Here is a 23,306-nt window from a genome sequence, read left to right as displayed (position 1 = left end):
TCAGAAATACAATAATCCAAGATAATTCCAAAGGGCTCAAGAAAGAAAATGCTATTCAAATTCAGAGAAAGAACTGATGAAATCTGAATGCAGATTAAAGCATACTGTTTTCAATTTCTTTATTGTTTTCATGTTATTTTTCCCCTTTTCATCTGTTTCTTTTTTTGCAATATGATTAATATGATGCATACATATAACCTATATCAAATTATTTACTGTTTTAGGGAGGAAGAGGAGGAAAAAAATTAGAACTCATTTTTTTAAATGAACACATACTCTCTTTACATGTAATTGGAAAAAATAATATACTATTAAAAAAGAAAGACAGAAATCCACAGATACTCAAAAGATCAATCAATGAAGGGAAAAAAATTTATATTACTCAAAATTTTGATACTAAGTTGGATGTACAGATCATTAAGTAAAGCCATCAGCCTATGTCTGTCTTGGAAAGGCACCATAGCTAGCTATGCCTGGAGGAGGAAAATAGACTGAAACCTACGTAGCAGGTTTTTTTTATCTTTTTATGATTAGTATTCTTCTTAGTACGCTATAGAACCACAAACGATGGGACACTCGATCTCTGAAAATTCTAAATTGTAGATGACTCAAAAAGCAATGGAGACAAATGGAGAGTAGAAGTAGAGAGCAGCATATTAACAAAGACCAACTAACCAGGTATGGGACGAATGAGTATATAAAACATGGTGGAGAATATTTGACAGTAAAACAGGGACATTTTAATAATATTCTTTATAAAATTCATGACTTCATAGCAATTAAAGCAGAAAAAAAATAGTGTAATGTAACAATGACTGCATTATATTGATTTTTACCATGGCTTTAAACTCAAACTGTTCCCTTAAAGAAATAACATTGTGTTCTTTGTTTCATTTAGGGAGCTTGCCTACACCATACAAATGCCACATCTAGGTGTTGAGGATGGTTTAAATAAAGACCCACAGAGGCAAATAAATGGTGTTTTTAAGATGACAGTATGATATTCAGTCTGCCTAGAGACTAGGGATAATTTTGAATAGTTGGACATAAATGTGGATAAGAGAATTAAAGATACATTTTAGAAGGCAGCCCTGTGAAGTGGGATCTGATATAGCAGGCAATGAAGAATCACTACAGATTCTTGACCTGGACATGATGTGATTGAAGGGGTATTTCAGAATTCAAAAGCATTTGTTGAGCACCTGTTATGCTCAAGAAATTGTACTATATATATTCATTTTGCTTTTGTCTTTTTTTCTTATAAAGAGGATGTATTTTGGTACCTCGATTCCAGATCCAACAACAGAGTCCAGCGGTCTCTTCTTCCTTGGTCCAATGGCTGCAAGGGCTGTAATATTGGCATCTCTTTGTTGCATTTGTGCCAACTCTAGCTGCTGCATCTAGGATACAAGGAAACACAATGTGAATACAAACATCTGAGAAAATGTCATTCAATCCCACACCTCTCCCCCTGCTCACTTCAATACATCTATTTTAATATAATAAGGCATCTTTCCATCAAGGATAATTTTGTAATTTGCAATGCCCAATAAAAATGAGATTAGAATTTTGTTGTTCAGTCGTCTTCAGTCATGTCCAACTCTCCATGACCCATTTGGGGTTTTCTTCACAAAGACACTGAAGTGATTTGCCATTTCCTTCCCCAACTCATTTTACAGATGAGGAAACTGAGGCAAATGGGGTTAAGCAATTTGCCCAGGGTCACACAGCTACTAAATGTTCAAGGCCAGATCTGAACTCAGAAAAATTAGTCTTCTGATTTTCAAGTCTGGTGCTCTATTTACTGTGCAACCTTATTGCACCATGAGATGAAAGTACCAATGGTAAAATATATAAGCACTAGACTGGCATCTGAACAAAACAATCACAGGAAAATTCCCAATCTTCCCTATGTCTCCTCCTTAAAACACTCTCCTGCTCTTAATTTTACAAAGATAAAAAAGTGTTGAGTGTGAAGAACAGGAAAAAAGGCCTTTGAGGTTCAGCCCAATTCTAATCCAGATTTAAAATGGTAAAAGATGTCAAAACAATAGATATAAAAAGCTCAATCAAAAGCAAACCTTTTCTGATACAAATGGGTAACAAAAAAAAAATTTCATGTTTGCATTCTGTGCTTTGGTACAAAATGTGTTCCAGAGAAGGAACTTATTTAATATTTATTTCTGTGCTCTACAAAAAAAAAACACAGGAAAAATATATGATAGCTATTTTGAAAACCATCAATCACATACAAATTCACAGCATAGCCACCTACAAACTGACATTTTTGGGGAAATATGTCAGCTAAACTACTAGAGCAAAACTATATTCCGGGCATGTGGGAGAAATGTACCACTAAAGTCAAAGAGGAAAAACAGCCAAATTGGGAAACAGATATTAGCACCCTGCTTTATCACCTCATCATGGCTGAGATGTTAAATGCTATGATATAAAAATGATAGCAGAAAAGGAGCTCAGAAGTGATGGGAACAGGATGAACTACTGTATCTAGAGTTAACCTTTTCCAGGACAATCTGCTTTATATTTAATAGACATACCATTTGTGATGGGGTGGGGTTTGGAGTAGGGGTGGAGAAAGAGGACATATATTTTAAAAAGCCCTAAACTTCACTGGTCACTGACCAACAGGATTGGTTGAGGTGGCAGTTCTCTAGCCAGACAGCAGGATGACTAATTAGATAAGGGAATTACATAGTCAAAATATCCTTCTATAGTTTCACCTCACTTTTCCTAGTTCTGCCTTCTGGGGACAAGCAAAACATATCTAAATCTTTTTTCCCAGTGGGTAACTCTTGAAATCTCTGCAGTAACCCACCTCTCTCAAAAAAAATTCTCAGACCAAATATTCCCAATTTCTTCATTTCACTCAACCTGGGAAGACATGATATCCTGTCCCCTTACCAGCACAGTTTCTTTTCTGTATGGACTACAGTTTGTCAAAATGCTTGGTAAAATGCATTATCTAGAACTGAACATGTAACTATGGTCTTGAATGTACAAGGACAATCACTGTCTCATTCAGGACACTCAGGTTCTATTAAACATTCAAAGATCATTTCGGAGTTTTGAACTGCCCTGCATTTTGAAGTCTCCATTGTTTAACCACATCCCTCCCCCTTCCCCCTATTTTTGAATGGTTAAATTTATTTTTTTTAACTAAAATGTATATATAATTTTTTTATTCTTATTAATTTCACATTATGAACATGGCCCACCATTTTAATGTGTCAAGACCTTTTTAGATCCTGCCTCTATTAAACAGTTTTATGTTTGCTGCTAATTTGATAAGCATGCCATTTAAGCCCTTGTCCAGGATAAAAATAGGAGAGAAAATAGGGCCAATAAGGGATCTCTGAGGCTTTCATTAGCGTCCAACTTTCAAGGTGACATTAAGCAATTAATGACTACTATTTGGGTCTAGTCATTTAATCTGTTTTGTTTTTGTAATGTTTTCTTGATGTTCTTGCTTTCTAAATAAGTAATTAATAAAACATTTATTAAGCCCTTACTGTATTACTAATAAGCACCAAGGAAGGATACAAGTATGAAATGAAACAGTTCTTGTTCTCAAGGAGCTCACATTCTAATATGGAAGACAATTACATACAAAGTTGCAAATCAGGAAAAAAAAAAGGTCCCCTGTTCTTTGGGGTATAGCAGCCAAACAGATGGTGATACCTTTTCATTAATGTAATTTTCACTGATAAAAATGCTATCAGCTTCTGGTGTGGAATTATTTGATAGTACCAAGGACTTTGGTAACAAAAACTTTGTTTTTTGTGTCTCTAATAGTTATGGTTAAAGCACCTGCCTAGGCTGCATCTCTGCAGGGGTTTCTTCCCAAGATAATGGTTAATGGCACTTGGTTGGAAGCATCACTATTCCCAAAGCTCTTGGGATCAGGGTCTGAAGGGAGATGTGGTCAGTAGTGGAAGGGGCAGGTCATTGTTACTTTCCAATAATGATTCCCCTCTGCCCCCTCCTGCCATTGAATCTGCTCTTATTACAAAGAAAGAATGAGGCAAAGCCAACTAACAGAGCATCTGACAACAATCTCTGTACCTGTACTCCCTAACTTCTCTATTGAGTGAATCATTTTGTCATCAGTTCTCCAGAATAGTAGTCTCTAAACGATTTTAATCTCATATTCCTACTGTTAAAAAAAATTAAGACTCCACTATATGTTTACTGATAAACAATATAAATGTACTTCTATACTATTATGTGAGTTATAAAGCTTACATAAAAAAAATAGATGAAGTAACATTTGGCCTTAGAATCAACAGGAAGCCACTGGGACTTATTGGGTAGAGAAATGCCAAGGTCATACCCATGATTTAGGAAAAATTGCTTTGGTGACTATGTAGAACACAGATTGCAGTGGAGAAAGACTTGAGGTAGTGAGACCAATTAGGAGGCTAACAAAATAGTCAGGATAGAGGTGATGAGAGCCTGAACTACAGTATGGAATATTAGAAGAAATATTATGGAACCAGAAATGGCAAGATTTGGGAGCTAATTAGATATGTAGCATGAAAGAATGAATAGCCAAGGGGTCACACCACGGTTTCAAACCAGGCTAATCAGATAAAAATAAGATCTAAAGATGAATGATTTTGGGGAGAAGGGTAATATAACAAGATCTGTGAAGCATATTGAAACTCATCCATGTCTGTCATCCTGTGTAATTATGTTTTCCCAGTAAAAAAGAAAAAGGGCATTAATATGCTGTTTACTGTCACCACAAGCTAAGCTGGAAGGTGAGGTGTAGGTAGAACGAATCAGAAGAGATGTGGCATTTTGCTGTGTGAGTATTCCTGGTTACTGTTGAGTTGTAACCACCCTGAGAAGCAGGTAGAGAAAAGAGCTTTCCTGGATGGAACAATAAGAGAGTATGAGAAGATAACAGGAAAAGAGGTGGTGGGGTTAGCCCAGGGGCTGGTTGCCTCAGAAGAGAGTAATTGAGTAATTACTTATCCATTGGGTCATGTCAAAGCTCTGTGGGGCCTAGGGCCCTGCTTTGGAGACCAGTGCTCTAAAAAATAGAATACTGTGCACTATCTGCCACTAAACTGGTTCTTAATCCTCCAATTAAAAAATACAGCCCACATTCCTCCATTTTGTCCAACAGGGAGAACATGAGACAATGTTATATCCTGAAACCTAGCTACAGGACATCTCCTGATCTTCTAAGTTTATCACCTTAGCAAGTTACCCTAAATAGTTTTTATCCAGCAATGTAAATGCTCACAAACTGTCCCTTTAACAATGTGTTCTACAACTATGCCAAAAAAGGAAGTTAAATTATCCCCTCTTTTTTGGAAAATCAAGGCAATTTGACTATCACCAATCTTATAATAACTCTTATTTTCCAACATTTTTTCAGTTTCCAGAAGTAGCTCAACAGTAAGTCAATTCTTACTGGTAGTTTATTTAGGGTTAGGGTTAATATTAACCTTCATTATCAACCCAAATTCACACTAAACAGATTTAATTTGGCCAACAAATCTCTTGTACATTTCATAGCTTCTTTTCTCCTTCATGAGAACTGTTGTGTTCTCCCCACAGCAGAGTTTTCCATTCTTTTGATACCAACTTCCCCTAAAGAATACTGGTTCCAAGGAACCTATATTTCCTCTCTTAATTCTTTTCACTTCATTCTTCTATAATCTAGAGTATGTCAGACTATTAATAAGATCAAAGACTTAGAGCTGAAAGAGAATGGAGACTGAATGCAAATATCTTATATTTCACATCGCACAAATGGTGCAGTGGTCACTTTCAAGTATCTTATCATTCCAACTTTAGCAGAAAAGTTCTTCCTTGTTGATCAGAATGAAATCCAGGGGAAAAGTTTCTTCTTTTGCTTCTTTTATCTTTTGAGGAATGAAATCATCATAAGAGAGCTCGAAACGAAATGAAGGTATCCGAAATCATCATAGGAGAGCTCGAAACAAAATGAAGGTATCCATGAAGTCATTTCTATATTTCTAGCTCCTCTGGTAAGTTTTGCTGTTTCTCAAACTTACCATTACATTTCTTCCTTTTAGCCAAACATATGTCCCACCATAACGCTGTTTCTACTTTAGCCTCCATTGTTCCTGAGCCAAATGTTCTCCCCATAATGCTGTTTCTACTATAGTTTTGTAAATTTCTTCAAAGGTGCTAGTTGCATCACTGAAGTTAGTGCTCACATTGATGTGATCACAGCTCCATCAAATTACCTTAATTCATACTCTTAATATATCTTATTCTATCACTCTTTTCACCTACTCTGTTCCTTTTGAATAGAGATATTCGAGATTTATTCTAGTCCTGATCCATCAAATTATCCAATCACATAACATGTAAAGCCCTTTTCAAACCTTAGAGTGCTATATAAATGTTAGCTATGATTAATATCATCATGATTCACATTCCAAAAAAAATCCCAGTGATACTTATGAGGTCATATTTGTCTCCTCACATAAAAATCTCTAGTTCTCATTTTTACAGTTAGATCCTGATTAGTACGAATAACAATTCTCCATGAAGTGTTCTCATGTATTTGAATACACACTATTTTGAAATATAATTATGTAAAATATGTTAATTGCCTTAGCCCAATAGAAATCTGTAGTACAATTTCAAATGTTTCAGCCACTATGGAGGATTCACAATTTACACTAATCAAGACCTAATTGTATTCTGTACCCACAATTGGCACATTTATATATACCAGTATGAGAACTGGATTTTTTTTTTTTTACCACTATTCTCACTTTTTGGAGAGACAGTGTAGCATAGTGATTAGAGTGCCTAGCCTTGGAAGCAAGAACACCTCTGATACATACTGGTTATATGATTCTGGCAAAACATTTCATTTCTCAATCCTCTTAAGTAATTCTCTAGTGCTGACCTGCATTGGTAGAAAGAGTTTTCTTATTCAAGTGTTCACTTTCTATTAAAATCACAGATCGAGTCCCTGTCCCTGCTTCTTTTTGAACCATGCCTCCTCCTGTAAACTTGTTTCCTCTCTACTAACATTTTTCTTCCTGTGTCACTCCTGACATTTTCTGTATTATCTGGCTTTAAAGATTTTGTTTATCCTCTTCCTTCTTGGTTTAAAGCTCTCTTAATCTGATTTCCCAGTATCTAGGCACAAATACTTTAAATCAGACCTTGTTAAGAATACTCAGGTATAAAATAAGAATACTAAGGGGTAGAGAGGCCTATCAGTCCTACACCTCCAGTCAGGATTAAGAAATACAAATCTTATTCTCTGTCACCATCTCATTTAACATACTGGGAACACCCCAAATGTAGTTTTCTCTTCCACAGCTACTATCTTGAATCAGCAGTAATGATGGACACCATCTATGACCAAATTTCTTTCCCAGGTCTTCCTAATCCATAGCAATGCTTCCACGTTTCTTACAATGGTACCTCATGAACCTCCAGACATGGGTTGCTGGGTTTAGCTTTTTAAAGTTCTTCACCATCTGGCATCAGTTTACTTTTCTATGATCCAAGGACATCACCTTCTTTCACACATACTACATTCCAGTCAAAGTGGAGTATTTGTTGCTCTTCACATATGGTGTTCAATCTCCCACCTCTGTTACTTTGTAAGGACTGTCCCCCTTGACAAAGCACATGCTGCTTTAGTATCTTCAAGACGTTAGGATCAGATGAGGGAGACTGCCACAACACATTTGGCAGACTCCCTGTGAAGTCTGTATGGTTAACTTATGGGAAAGACACAGAGGAGAGAGACAATGGGTGGGCTGTGATTTACATCAGAGAGGTAAGATCACAGATCCATGAGCAGCTGAGTGCTATCTTCATGCTGATGTTTATCAAAATATAACATTCACTACCCACTAACAGTGAGAACTCCACATATACTTAGCATATGACAGTGTTAAATAAGTGAACAAAAAAGCTCAAACCTACCTTTTTATCTTCCCATAATACTCCCCACATCTTATGTATAAGATCAATTCATACACAAGAACTAGAAAAGAAAGCATCATCTTCTACTTGCTCCCAAAAGCTACAGTACCGATTTTTAAAAAAAACTCTATTAAAAAAAATCAAATTGCCAAGAAAATGTCTCAGAAGCTGTAAAATACCCTTTGTTGCTGCTGGCCTTTTTAATAATAAGAAAAAAATAGCATTTTAAAAGTCTGATGTTGCCACAGCCAGAAACTTCTATGTGACAAAATAGCCATTTTAGTTAATCTGACCTGCAGCAGAAATCAAAAGGCAAGGTATGTTTTAAGTCCTTTCCTATAGAGAAATGGCATTTGTAGTACAGCTGTAATCATACAAAATGAAAGGTTTTAAAATTGACCTATGTTCTTCACTTCATATTCTACCTAGTGCATTATTTTTCTCAAGGTATAGACAAATTACACTTTTCTCAGCTTTCTTAAGTTTCATACTCAACATTTCTACAAAGTTCATAACCCCAAAAGAATGGCTAATGGACTACTGTTTGGGATGGCACATTAAATTTAAACCTTTGAGAAAGTTTCTCACAACCACAAATAACCAATTGCAACACACACACATCTCTGCTAGCAGAAAGATTTTTGTTTTTGTTTTTAAATTTGATAGTTCTGAATGGAAAAGCATAAAGTTCAGGGTATTCAGGTACTTTTGATATCAACAGTGAGTGAAGATGACAATTTAAACAACTAAGCTCACTTCGGTATAAACAGTCATCTACTGAGCTAGAGGCTTGCCTGGGGAAAGGGAATTTCATTTGCTCCACCATTCTCACGTATCAGTATCTTTTACAGCTAGCTCCTTTTTTGCTTCCTCAAGCTAAAATAATAGAGTTCTATCAAACTTCAGTTTTAAGAAGGTTTTTAGCCAGAGTTTTGACAACTGGTTTCTAGTAAAATATATTCAGTGACTGACACTCACCATTCACTGTTCAGCAAAACTTCAAGGTCTGTTCAATTGCACAGACACTGCTCATTGGATACTGGTCTATGTATTATACAGACTTCAAGGGTCCATAATTTCCTTAGTGTGAGTATGGCATATATTTTTCCACCATATATTTTTCTATGTATTTTTTACATGGTCCTTGAGTGCTGTTGGAGCTAATGTGGTGATAAGCAAGAAGGATAGGGTTTATTAAGTACTGCATAGTGGAAGGAGGAATATTTTGTGTATTAAGAGGCATATTATATCATAATGAGTTGAGAGATAGACTCAAGAGTCAGGAAGACTTCTGAGACATATTGACTACATAGCCTTGGGCAAGTCACTTAACTTCTCATTGCTCTAGGTTTAACTCTCTAAAACTATAATTGCAAAGAAGGTAAAGGGACTCAAAGAAATTAAAATCAATACCCTAGAAATAGAGTTCTTCTGTCTGACATAACTGGGTGAGAACAAGAGGATAATTACAATAGGGTACATTCTCGTGCCTGCTTTTCTATGATTTGCACTAGATTCCTAGTCATTTCTAAATAAAATTTATGGTTTTGATCTATGGCTTAATGATATGAAGTAGCTTGGTTTAGAAATTACACAAGCTTTGAGAGTCTATTATTTTAGCTTTTTTTTTAAGCATAAACAAAATATTAAAATAAAAGGGAAGTAAAAGATGGGAAACTAAAACCACTGGAATCACACAAGTCTATCTGCAATAAATAAATTATTCAATAGTCATCTAAACATTTCAAATGGCAACAGGTGTAACATCATGGCTATTCTCTCTCCCCACATGGAATACAATATGTTTCTCTCAGCAGACAGCATGCCTGAGTTGCTATCTATGGCTAAAAAAGTCAGACCCTGTGGCCAGTTTTCTAGTGATGAGTTCTCCAAAATTACTTAAGATGATCATGATAGACAAAATCCATCACAAGGTCCAAGCCCATAGCTGAAGCCTTTCTGGCAAGCTGGGCAAATGCTTTGACAATCCAAGGTCACCTCTACACTGGTCATATACATAAACAGTATTAGAGCAGAACTCTAATGTATATTATACAAAGCAAAATTATAGCCAGACATTAATTTAAACTCCATTTTGTTTTAAGAATGTCATACAATATATTAATCCAAGTATTAAGAATTAAGTATAGAAAAGACATGAAAAATGGAAAATGATGAAAAACAAATTCAATGCTATAGGCTTAGATCTGTCATCCAACTATAAGTTAAGTTAGAAAAAATAAAAACAGCTAACATAGATAAAAAAGAATGTCTAAAGTAGTCTGATGAAAATGATGGCAAACATACCATGAGGTACTAAGCTCAGTTCTTGCTCTGACTTTCATAATGAATAATTTGCTTGACTATTTCAAGGATATGAAGTTTCATCCATTTGGTTATTACTATCTCCCAACAAGGATCACCACCCCTCTAAAACTCTGTAAACAGTTTTCAAGAGTTCCCTTGGCTGAAAAATTCTACCCTAGAGCCAATCTACTGATGGTCTTCTCTCAACTTAGCTAAGTAATTCTCTAAGAAGACACAACCACCTGGCTTCTTTCCAGGGTAGTAGGGCTTATAAAGTATCAGGGCTTACATTCCATTGTCCTAACTTTCAAGAACTTGGGCTCATATCCACACCAGAAAGACAGTAGGAAAAGGATTTCACTTGCTTAATGAGAAGTTATATAAAAATTAGTAAAGTTCAAAAGGCAATTATTAGCTCAATCCTGGATTTCAGCGTGCAAATACTCATCATCTGTAACTACAGTTAAACACCTTACTCAAGAAAATCCTCCCTTCCCCCCTGTCCATCACACTTTTAGGATTCTTATAAAAGTACTTCCATGTAAAAACCCTTCACCTTAGCCTACACTTAAGAATATCTGATAAAAACCCAATTTGGGAGATTTGTCTCCCTACCCACCAGTAAGCGAAAGATATCTACATAAGTCAAGTTTTCACTTCCTTTAAAAATACTCCTGACTTGTTCCTAAAAAAGTACCATCCCATACATGACAGAGTTTTGCCAAAGCTACAAAGGCCACCCTAGGCTATATGCCAAGGGCACATATCTTAAAAAAGGAAGGCCTAAACCACAAGGTCAAAAAATATTCCTAAATTGAAAACTAGAAGCAGGAAAGTAAGTAATTATCACACTCTACACCAATTAAAGGGTCAAAATGGATCAAAATCAACTCTTCAGAAGGGAATATAAAAAGAAAAGGGATGGACAACTAGAACTGCATTATACACTCTGCCCTTGGTGTTGACATGGTATTATGCAAGCTTGGGAGATTCATCCCTTCCCTCCCCAAACAAGCCTGCATCAGGGACCCAACAATACCCATGTGGCATCTTCATTGGAGCCTACCAGTTGGCCACGGAGCACATATTCTTATGGAAATTGCTGAATAAAAAGTGACAATAAATACATCTAAGTTTATTCACTATTATTTCTGTGCTAAGAGAAGACAATGTCCCACTATTGAGTGAATCTCAAAGATAGGAGAGATCTGATCATATTACTCACCTTTGTAAACCCAGACAAGGTCCTTGCTATGAATTAAACAAGCATCACACCAAAACATTAACCAACTTCAGTATTCTCATTGATTTATCCCTTCTTTAGCTTAAAATTGCAAATTTACTGTACATAATTTTCTACAACTAAAATTTCTAAACTTAAGCTGTACAGTTTGTACTATAAAAGTATAATGATTGACTAACCTTGAAATCAAAAAAGAATCCCATAAAACATATACAAACAAGTTACAAAAAGTCAGTATCTACTACCCTTCCCAAAGAAATCCATTGAAAACCATATATAAATACCAGGAATTACCTTTGAATTCTCAAAATTAATCATTAGACAACATTCTTTATACTCAACCAATTCAAGGCCTGATTATTCCCACTCAGAAAGCCAAGTAAATTCCCATGATAGAGGCCAGTGGGCATGAAACTTCAGCTTTCTGAACTTCTGGAGAGTAGAGATGCTAGTAATGATAGTAAGTCATCAAAGGCTGTCCCTGCTCCCTCTTCCTCAGTTCAAACAATGTCTCCTTGACTCTGCCTATCTACTCTGAAGTGCACCCCATAATAGTAATGCACATTCCCCCTCCCTTGTCCTGAAACTGGTGTGACTTCATGCATTTCAAATACAACTTCTAGTCCATCTAGTATCTGTCTCCATCTCCCTCTCTTAAAATACATATACACACATACTTTTCCTTTCCTTTCAGTTCTTCCCATCAAACATAATTACAAACATAAAACTGTGGGCTTGGCAAAGAAATGTCTCTATTATTATTTCTTCTTGTTGTTTTTAACAACTAGAGTATTTCTTGCTACTGATTTATCTACTCTTTTACCTCCTATGCCCCATTGCTTTCCCTAGAATAAAAATCAGAAGAATTTTGTTTCCCAACTATCTATACTAGGGAAAAACTTATAATTAGATTTAGGAATACTTTGAGTCTACTATTGAAAAAAGTATGAAGCCCCAAATGAATTGTGGTATCTTCTTTATCATGCAGTATTAACTCAACCAAACAGGAAATATAACCAAGTCAAGCCTCTATGACGTGCCAAGTCTCCAAATAGACTAAATGAAATCAATTAGCCTTTGAAACTCTTCATTAATATTTAGAGAAGGGCTATCAATTGCTTACTATCATGTGGGCTGTGGAGACCATAATTTAGAGTACCCTCGTCTTACTGTTTTAAATTTAATGAAAAAGCGTGTTTTGTGGTCATTAATAGAGCTTCACTGTTCTAGTTCAAGATAATAAATATCCCAAGATCCCCACATCACCATATTTTTCTTTATCTCATCCTTAGTACTTTTGAAGGAGTAAAAAAAAAAAAAGGATTAAAGCCCCTCCCCTCTTTCTTCTTTCAGAAGATCAGTGTTTTGAAACCTTTTCATCTCTGTTCTACTACAGACATATCCTTTTTATAGCCTGTGGTCTCAAGAATCTCTCCTCTCCATAGTGCATTAAATTTGAGTGCTAGAATTTAGTTTTTAATGAAAAATTTCATTTTGCCCTCTTCAGTGTTCCATGGCTTTAGGCCCACTCAAAACTAGTGTAGAGTTTAAACACAGATTGTTACAATTTAATAGCTGGCCTATTAAACTAACAATGTTTCATTGACTCTATCTTTTCTAATCTCATCTTAAAAATATATACTTTTCCCTTTCCTTTCCCAAGTCACATTACTTTGCTTCTGTTACTAGCCTTATGGTCCAACACTTTTATTTATTATTTAATGCCCTTATGTCACTGTATACCACATGTTGTTCAGTGGCTTACATTATTTAACTTTTCATATAGCATCTTTTCTGTAGATTGTGAACTCCCCAATATTTCAGAGTAAAGTTTCTTATTCCCCTGTTTTAAATCCTTGACATGCATTCCAGTGCATAATTTCTACAGGGTACACAAGGAAGTTAAGGTATCAGCAGGTGTATTTCCTGCACTCTCTCATACAATTTGCTCTTTCTTCATTCATTTCTTTGACACTTAATGGAAATGGGAATGTTGGGCACACAATTAAATTAATTCATTGTCTCAGTATGTGCAGATGCATTAAACACACATTTCCCAGGGGAGGAAAAAGAAATTCAAAGGGAAATAGGGATCACAATATAACAAGTGATTAAGGCATTAGAATGTCTGAACTCTAAAGGCCAGATGGTATGCACCCCAGAATTCTGGAAGATATGGCAAAAGGGGAAAACACTGAGAGTTAGATGTGCACTGTGTATCCTAGATTACCATCACAGACGTGTCTGCAGCTGCACTGAATGCCGATGTTCCTCCTCCTCTGAAAATAGGATCTAGCAATTAGGAGATCTATTTAAAACTTTGTATAAATAAGAGGTCCTGGTGGGGTGCCAGCACTTATGTTTTAGGGAAATATCCAAGAAAACTTCCTCTATGCATCTTTTTTAGGTAAAGGTTTTTCAAACAGTGAACTGGGACAGAGAAAGACATGACACCTATTGTTTTGAAATTTTAAGGATATCTCACACAATTGCAAAAAAAGAATGGTAACCAATGAAGTATGAAATACAACACTTGCACTACAGGGATACCACCCACAGACAATGTAGTCAGACCACAAGAATATTTTCAAACAAAAGGGCAACCTACAAGGTCAGTAAGAATAGTGTGTGGTATGAAATACTTCAATGGAACAAGGACTGGCTGGAGGCAAACCTAAAGGAAACCTAGAAAGAAAAAGAATGTGCCAATAGTGACAAATCTGTAGGCAGTCAATGGAAGAGAAGAAAAGGAAATGCAGTACGTCTCTACAGGCTCTCACAATTTAGCACAATATGACCCTAGAAGACTAACCACCTACCACCCTGCCCTTCTGCCCCTCCCCCCCCAAAGGGGAATGAATGGTTTCAACAAATGCATAGGGGAGAATAATCAAGCATTAAGGGACACGACAAAAATCTTTTTTTATGAGGATCCTTAACCAAGAAAGGTAAATAAAACAGATTATAAAATCAGATTTTAAGAAGTTATTCATTTTTCTAGGATAAGAGTCCAAGTCATAAAGTAACGCTGACACATAGTTCCTGGCAAACTTACTGGGAGTTAAGAATTGCTACATGACCTCTCCAAACCTCTGAATCCTATGTAGTGTCACTGTTACCATTAGTCCCATTCCAATATTACGTCACCAAAAAGGACTACTTTCAAAAAATGGAAAGAATACCTCTGTCACAAAAGACTCAATGAGTACCTCTTCAGAGCAGGAGACATCCTTTACTGAGTACATCCAGGTATTTAAGAAGTTTAGTTGGAGGGGACAACAGCAAAACAAGACATCAAACTGGATTATTATCTGCTGTGTGCACGCACGCATGCAGGGACATACCCACACGGGCGTGTGCGTAGTCTCCCGGATATGCCTTGTGCTCCTTCTACCTAGAAAATTCTTCTCTTTTGCCTCTTGGCTTCTTCAATTTACTCCCATCTTTTCAAAGACCAACTAAAAAGCTACCTGCTCAAGATCACTCCCTGCTAGTAAGAACTTTATCAGGCTTCACAAAGCAGTCCTTTTTGCATCTTCCTAATGGGCTTATTATTTACTAAGCATTATTTCTATAAAGTCAATGTGTGTCATAAAGATCTTATCTAAATTCTGAATTTTCTCCACTGCAGAGCACTACCTACTTAATAAATGCTGGGGGAACAAAATAATCCCTTAATACGGTTTTTAAACATTGTCTCCATAGTAAGAATCAGTAGTAAGATTTTTGTTTAGTTATTCAATAACTCAATTTAAGAATCATCTGGCTTATCACTTCTCTTTTGTTCACATGATCACAGATTTAAGATTGGAAGGGACCTTGGAGGTCACTGAATTCAACCCCCTAGTCATTCACAGGAAGATTCTCAGACCCAGATGTTTTAAGTGGCTTCCTCAACATCATACAGGTAATAAAACTGCAGGGGGCCAGGATTCAAATCCAAGTCTTCCGACTAGAAAATAAGTCTTTTTTCCCCACTTTAATTTCTATCTTGTTTGAAAAATGAAGGTGGCACATAAGCTACTAAATGTTCCCAAAACAAAAAGAAATGCTTTATGTTGTTATTTGCTCTTTTAAAAAAAAGTTCCCTTCTGTTGACGGAATATTTTAAAAGCATTGTTTTCTCAATGTCACTGAACCTGATGCATTAAAAACCAAAAAGGAAATAATTAATCTAAAAAGTCCAGCTGCTTATGAGGGTAGCAGAGGCAACATGAATCCTTTAAGGATAAGAAGTAATCAATCTGTCATTTTCTAGAAATGAAGACAAGAGGTCAAGAAGACTTAATCTTTAAAGTAAATTTTAAAGTACAAATTCAATTCAGGGCTATAGGAGGCAATCCCAAATAAAGCTAGAATTCACGGTGACTTAAATAGCATTGTTTGTCCAGTTCCCACCCTTAGGATTTTTAGATAAAATCTGCATTTGAAAGAGTAAGATTAGTTGTATTTTTGGTTTAAAATAAAACTGTTCCCCACTCCCATCTCATGATCCCCTTCCTGAAAGGCTCCCCACCTGATCATCCCTTCCAGTTTAATCTCTGAACTCCTTTACCTCCAAATCCAAGTATTTTCTCCTACTTTAAGTGAAAACCCACCACACAATTCGTCGCAAGAATATCTTACAGGATTTCCATTTGTTTTGCCTCAGCTCCTACATTAATCCAAACAATAAGGGCCTTTAAAACATTCATAAATAACCTGCTGCTGCTGCTGGCACCTAGGAGCCAAGTGCAGCAATGTTAAGCAACAACAAATTTCATAGTTCAAGAGGCACAGTTAAGGAAAAAGGTTGCTCAGAAAATCGCTCTCATTTAGCACAAAGATCCTTAAAAATTGCATGAAATCAGTCAAGTAACTATAGAAACCAATTTCTTCAGCTCCATATCACACGTCTCACACCTCAATTGTCTTTATTATCGTCTGCTGTCAGATCCTTAATCAGAAATGTGAACAGGCTTGATGATTTATTCAGCAGGGAAAAGAATCTGTAGGTCAAGTGAAAAATTTCACACACACCCCCATACACACACCACATCTTCAACCTTAGGTACTTTCATTTCATTCTGTTCCCAGTAGCTCTGGGGGCAACTCCAGTGAGATCCAATATTAAGGCTCAATTAAAATAAGCTCCAATTAGTGGAGCTTTTTTCTCTGAGGCTAGAAAAGTCAGGAAATGGATATTGGGAAATGTAAAAAGTCAGCTACTGAGAGGAGGCTGCAGACATAAATGAACTTATTTGTTGATTTCTACAGTTGCTATGCAGAGGCCTCTGGGAGTAAAAGCTTAACCAGTCTAAGCTATAAACTAAAACCCCTGCAGCTAAACATGAACTGTGTGAAACAAGGGCTCCATTCCAGAACAGAAAACTGCTGGGCCCAGAAAATTAAAAGCCAGAGGCATTTTCCATTTAAAACTAAATCCCAGTACCGCCTCCCAGCCAAAGAATTATAAGCAGTATCAGATTTACAAAACGAACAATTACCCTGGAAAAATGTAGCCTATTGTACAGTCCCAGATGCTAAATCTCAAAAGTTTCCTTTTTTTTTTTAATCCCACATTATATTCCTACCAAGTGCAGTGCTATACTTTACAAAGAACCATTTCTAGACAGGCCTGAGCCTTGGAAATAAATTTTAAACGGAAAACTCATAATTCATTGACCTTATTTGAAGTACTGCCCTTGCCTGTGGCAGTTCCTGTCCTTCCCCAAGGCCTCTGCAAATGGTATGCCACAGCAAAATAAACCCTGACCTAATTGCTGGCAGGCTAGCACTGCTGCCACCCTTCTCTCAAACACAAAGGCAGCGAGCATGGTGAGCTCTAAGTCTTACCTCTTTGGCTTTCTGCTTTAATCGCAGCTGCTCTGGATCTTCTTTATTAGAACGACTCTATCAAAAGAAAAGAAAATTGTAATAGAAATTACTAGCATCTAAACACCACGGCAACCGTTAAATATTTAATAAATGACAATTTTCTCTTGTGATTGAAAATCCTAGCTCCAGGGGCAAATGCCAGAATCCAGGTTTGGTTCCCCACCCCCTTGTTCTCCCCTTCCCCCATCTCCCCTCCTTGCTCTTCAGCTGGGCCTGCTGTTGCTATTGCTGCTGCTGCTCTAGCCTGAAGGAAGCTTATGCTGAAAATGATGCTAACACTGTCGGTCAGGTCCAGTTGAGGCATGACGTTGTTCATGTCTGAAGCAGACATCAAAACCAGATGGCGTGAAGAGAGAGTGAAAAAGAATGATGCTTTCAGACTTAAGTACTCCAACCAAAGTGGGCTGATCTCTTAGTGAAACCCTTCAGGAACATGGTGCAGAGGAACTCAATCTGTTTCAGGTAGCGGCAAGTCAAGAACAGAGCCTGGCTTTCAACAAGATTGTAACCTCCTGCAGGCGGCTAGGTGGTTCAGTGAATAGAGCACCGGCCCTGGAGTCAGGAGGACCTGAATTCAAATCCAGCCTCAGACAGTTAACACAAAAAACTAGCCATGTGACCTTGGGCAAGTCACTTAACCCCAAAATAGCCCTCCAAAAAGCAAAAAAAAAGATCGTAACCTCCTAAAAAATCTACTTCTTTGGATATGGGAAGAAAAGAAAAATGAATACACCAAACCTTCTTTATAGGTTTGGTAATCCATTAGAGTCTAAACTCTTCCTCATCTATTCAACAAATATTTGTTAAACATCTTCTATGTTTCAAGGCAAGAGGCAACATGACCTAAAGACCAGCGAGCTGGTCAGGAAGGCAAGAAGCTCCAGGATTCAAACCCCTTCTCTGACACATGACAGTTATGCAATTGTGGACAGTCACTTATCTCTTCATGTATCAGTGCAATCATAGGCACAGTCTCCTCCCTTCGTTCCTATGTGGCAAAGCATTGATGCTACACATTTCCAAAGATATCAAAAGGAAGAGGTGACCCCTATGCTCCTGTAGTTTAGGCAAGAACGCATGCATGACAGAATATGATAATTCTGGAAGACCATAAGCTTCTTGAGGACATAAACTGCTTTCTTTGTTCTTTTGTGTGCCCCAGTTCTTAGCACATTATCTAGCACAAAGAAGATGCTTAATAAATTCAGCTGACTGAACTTCACTGCTGTAAAAATAGATCTAGAGGTTCTAAATGCCAGCAAGCTCAAAAGTTAACAGAAATCGGGGTAACCAAAAACCAAAACAAAACAAAAACCCCAAAGGTAATGAAATCTTGGGCTACATGAAGAGAGGCACAGGTTAGATTTCAGGAGTCGCAAGGTGCCCTTCCAACTCCACTCCCACCATCACTAGACCTTATTTCAGCATGGCATTCAGTTCTGTGTGCCACCATTTAAGGCCACTGATAAGTTAGAGAACGTCCAGAAGAAGACAAGCAGAATGGTGGAGGGCCCTGAATCCACGTCATATGAGGATGGGGTGAACGAACTGGGTATGTTTAGCCCATAGAAGGGCTGGGGAAGGACAGCAGGACCTAAAATATCTGAAGGGCTGCCATGTGAAGGAGAGATGAGATTGCTCTATTTGGCTCCAGAGGACCAAGGCAGGAGAGATGAGTGAAGGAAACACACAACATGATGTCAGGAAAGATGTCCTAACTATTAGAGCAGCTGAGGTTGCTTTAGGGGTTCCTCTACCTATAGTCTGGATAACTAATTGCCTGACATGGTATAATGGGGATCCCTTTCAAATACGGGTTGAACTAGGTGGCCCCTGAGGTTTTTTCCAACTCTCTAATTCTGATTCTGAAAAGTGTCAGATGCCATGTTTCAAAAAAAAAAAAAAAAAGGAAGAACTATTAAATTCTGTAGTGAGAGAACAGAAAAGGAGCTCTTCCTGACCCCAACAGCCACCAGTTCTTAACCTGGAGCAATGCATTTAAATACACGCAAATATATTCATCTTCATAAAGTTATCCAACCCATATAAATCTAAGCTAAAATTTATTCTAACTATGAAATTCTGCAATCACTAACCAAACAAAAGGTGAAGTGCTTTCCTTTGTTGTACATGTTTACCTGCTACTAATTTCACTGAGTAACCTCTTGGCTATCTGTATTATAGGACAACATAAAAAATAAGGTTTAAGAACACTGTCATTTTAAAAACCTCCATTAAGTAGCTGCAAAGTTCTCCTTGGAACTAAAAATCTAATTAGTTAGAGCTCTAATTTTAGCTCCAATTCTACCAAGATAACTTTATTTCAATGCTAACCAATGCAAATAACATTTAATTATACTGAATAGATCCAATAGTAAAGAACTCGTAAGGGACCTGTGACTGAGTGGTAGTACTGGGACCTCACTCCACCAATGCAGACCACAAATGCTTTAAACTTAAAGTTTTAGTTGTCTGAGATTCAAAGAAGTTAAAAGATTTGGACACTGTGTGAAAAGTGCATGGGAAAAGTACAATTTTAACCCAGGCCTTCCCAACTCCAAATCCAACATTATCCATTATGCCATAATGCCTTTTTAATTATATATCAAATTGAACAAATCTTGTGTGTTTCAATTTAGCACTACTGCAAACTACATACATCCCTTATTTTCTCAAGAAATGTTACATAAACAAGGCATTACATTATGGTCAATAATGTCCCAATACTAGATGGCAGAAAGTTTTTCAAGGATTTAGAATGATTCATTGTTTATAGGGGGGTCTGTTTTTTCTGCCAGGGAGGTGGCAGAGACACTACGATTCATCTGTGTAACTATTTCATATCAATAAAATATACTAACAATAACATTCTATTTGCTTATCATAAAATAACATCTTCAATTTAGACTGTTCTTCAAAGAATGATGTTAAGTGCCTTAGAGATATTAAATCTTACTGGGGTATATCAGAGGTAAAGGTTCCTACCTCTTGACTTGCTCAGTCACAAAACAATCAGTTGGTGGAAAGTAATTTAACATTACGTCAGTAATTCACCAATTTATCCTCTAAATCAACAACCCCTTCTAAACTGCCATTTCTCAGTCCTGCCCCCACCCAAAAGAGAAGTTTCCCCCAGAGAAAGCAAGGTGGTAGAGAGAAGCAGGTAAAATTTGTCTTTTATTTTTAGGATTTCTACACTGTTAAGAATGAGAAAGAAATTGTTAAACCTATAATCATAGGATTATAGTTTTAGAAATAGAAGGGACTCTAATGATCCTTTGCTTGTAATGCCTTGTCCTTTCTTTGTCCAAAAGAATTGAGGCCAAAAAGAAAGGATCAGTGGGATAGCAGATGCTAATAATAGCAATAATGGAGTTGAGGGATAAGAGAAATGAAATGTAAAATAAGCTAACGGTTGGGACAAGGAGGTTATACCATGAAACTAATCAGTATACTATTCAATAGTTTTAAGATACTCAGAAGCTATTATCCCTGCAAACTCTGCCAGCGAAACCGATAAATGTTCCTCAAATCAGTAATTCAAGAAACGAGTAGAGGGGTTGGGTTAGACTAGAAGTCTACAAAGTCTCTTCCAACTTAGATTCTGTGAAACTAAGTGAGATCTTTAACATTTTGATTGTGGAGGAGGCCAAAGAAGGATTAGGAAATGACACTGAAGAGTTACAAAGTCAAGGGATATGCTTTGTGAAATCTCAGCCTTTTAAGTTTTGCTGTCTAACTCAAAGTTGTAAAATCTCTAAATAGCTGGTAGGGACATAGCTGGTAGGGACACTTGGGCTATCCAAGAATATAGGCTTGCTTTCATAGGATTTAGAGCTTGAAGGAAATTGTTCTCATTTTTTAGTGGGGAAAAGTGAGACCCAAAGAAATTAAGTGACATGGCTTGCCCATGCCAGGTTCCATTTGGCATAAGTCCAATACAATATTAAATAAAAATCACTGCCTGATACAATTGGACTTTAATCTATTATGTCTTTCCTTCTACCATCAAATATTTTTGCTTCCTCATTTCACCACTCTTTTTCCAATAATATTGTAAATGTTATGCCTTAATGGATATATATCTGAACAGACTAACATGACTGCCCCTACTGACCTCGACCAATCAGATTTGAGTTGATATCAAAATCAAGATTTCTCAGAAAGATTTGAGAAAAAACAGGTATATTTTGTCTGACATAACTAGAAGGCAAGCAATCAAATGAATTCTGACCTCATCATTAAGTTCATTTGCTGCTAAGATAAGAAGACCCCCACCTTAGCTGCTCTGAGCAACATCTCTCGTTCTTCTTCATCCTTTCGCTGTTTTTCAATGTGATCCAGCTTCTCAAGAAATCTAAGCTGCGACCTGGTATCACTAGACATGACGTAATTTTCACTCTCCTGGAAAGAAACAGACAAATGATTAAAGAGCTGAGTATGAATATTATATATTCATACATATAGTTCTTTGGATAAGAAAAGCCCATGATTTTAACACTAATACAATGGAAGAAATGCATGTGAGGAGATAATATTTATATGTCTGCCACTTTCTATCAAAAAGGTCTTTTCTATCTTCCCTAGAAATAGAGGTAAGTGTTTACTTTCCCCCAAAGTTTAGGTGAAATTAATAATCCCCTTGCTTATATCTTAGAATATCAAAATAGTAAATGTCATCAATAAAAACCTGAAAATAAGATTTGAGCTACAAACTACATAATCTAAATTATATAATCTATTACTTGACACTCATTAGGTTATAAGGAATCATCCATCCTATGGTTTTCAACATAATCAAAACAAACTTAAGAATGTAGAAAGAATAGAAGAGAATAGCAAAAAAAAATTCTTGCCATCAAGCTTTTAAGAAAAATTCTCCCTACTCATGTTAACTCATTTATTTAATGATGACCTTTATAGTAATTTTTTTTTTTTGCCTTTTGGAGGGCAGTTGGGGTTAAGTAACATGCCCAAGGTTACACAGCTAGTTTTGTGGGGGGTGGGGGGGGGTGTTAAGTGTCTGAGGCTGGAACAGAACTCGGGTCCTCCCGACTCCAGGGCCGGTGCTTTTCTCACTGCGCCACCTAGCTGCCCCTATAGTAAATTTTTAAAAGAAATAATGTTTCTTGAAATATTTAATCCAACAGATAGATATATTTAATCCCTCTAAAATCATAAATACCTTCTGTCCCCATTCTCATCTTTCTTTCATTCTTATACTTATAAGGGTTTCAATTAACTAGGGGAGGGCAGAGAAGGGAGTGAGTTTCATATGCCCAGAATTTTTTTAAAATTAAATTTTTATTGTTTGTATTTAACCAGATCAAAAGAGTATTACATACTTTAAGGGGAAAAGATGTAACAGTACTATTTATTTTGCTTACAGTCTAATACAGAAAGAATCCTCATATGCTTTATAGAGTTAAATAATACAAGTTAAAAGTATGGAATAAATTACAGGCCAACCATAGAAGTGTATAAACAAAATCACCAGTGGTTTCTTAAATACCTCATCTTTACCCATTTTCATTTTCAGACACTCTGGAGATAGTTTACTGACAGGATTTAATTTAACATGGAACACAACACACTAAATGAAAGGGGGTGCAAATCAGAGTTTTGGCCCAATCTCATTGCCATGCTGAGATCTCTCCTACTCAAATACAGCTGCCCCTGGCATAACGCATCTTTCTTTACTTTTCCAGATGTTGCTCCACAAATGAGCTCCTCCCTCTCTTCCTACTGAGTCCCTAACCTTAAATAGTAACCCTGACCTCACCACCTTCCTTCCTGTCTACCCAGCTGGTAGACCCAGCTGAATTCTTCATGCATGATCAGAAAAAAAGGCATGCTTCACAGAATTTTAGGACCACTATATATTAAACACTCTACTAAGAATAAAAGAAACAATACAGAGCAA

At 36.7% G+C, this 23,306-nt stretch overlaps 1 protein-coding gene and 1 long non-coding RNA gene across 2 annotated transcripts in view; both read right to left on the bottom strand.

Annotated features, from left to right (window-relative positions):
* The window catches only part of LOC138170473 (uncharacterized), a 191,091-nt gene that overhangs the window by 61,784 nt on the left and 106,001 nt on the right, over nt 1–23,306 (bottom strand). The gene's annotated exons all lie outside the window — the stretch shown is intronic.
* TAF4B (TATA-box binding protein associated factor 4b) overlaps nt 1–23,306 on the bottom strand; it is a 190,722-nt gene that overhangs the window by 61,784 nt on the left and 105,632 nt on the right. The window contains exons 12-14 of the mRNA XM_069099834.1: nt 21,662–21,787; nt 17,342–17,398; nt 1,284–1,400 (exon numbers count right to left, since the gene is read on the bottom strand). Coding sequence (XP_068955935.1) covers nt 1,284–1,400; nt 17,342–17,398; nt 21,662–21,787 — 300 coding nt within the window. The remainder of the gene's footprint in view (nt 1–1,283; nt 1,401–17,341; nt 17,399–21,661; nt 21,788–23,306) is intronic.

Source organism: Petaurus breviceps, unplaced genomic scaffold (assembly GCF_028583685.1).
Source record: "Petaurus breviceps papuanus isolate PSGF00001 unplaced genomic scaffold, PetGlider_PUasm1.0 38, whole genome shotgun sequence".
Taxonomy (NCBI): Eukaryota; Metazoa; Chordata; class Mammalia; order Diprotodontia; family Petauridae; genus Petaurus; species Petaurus breviceps.
This window is presented reverse-complemented; position numbering and strand designations above follow the sequence as displayed.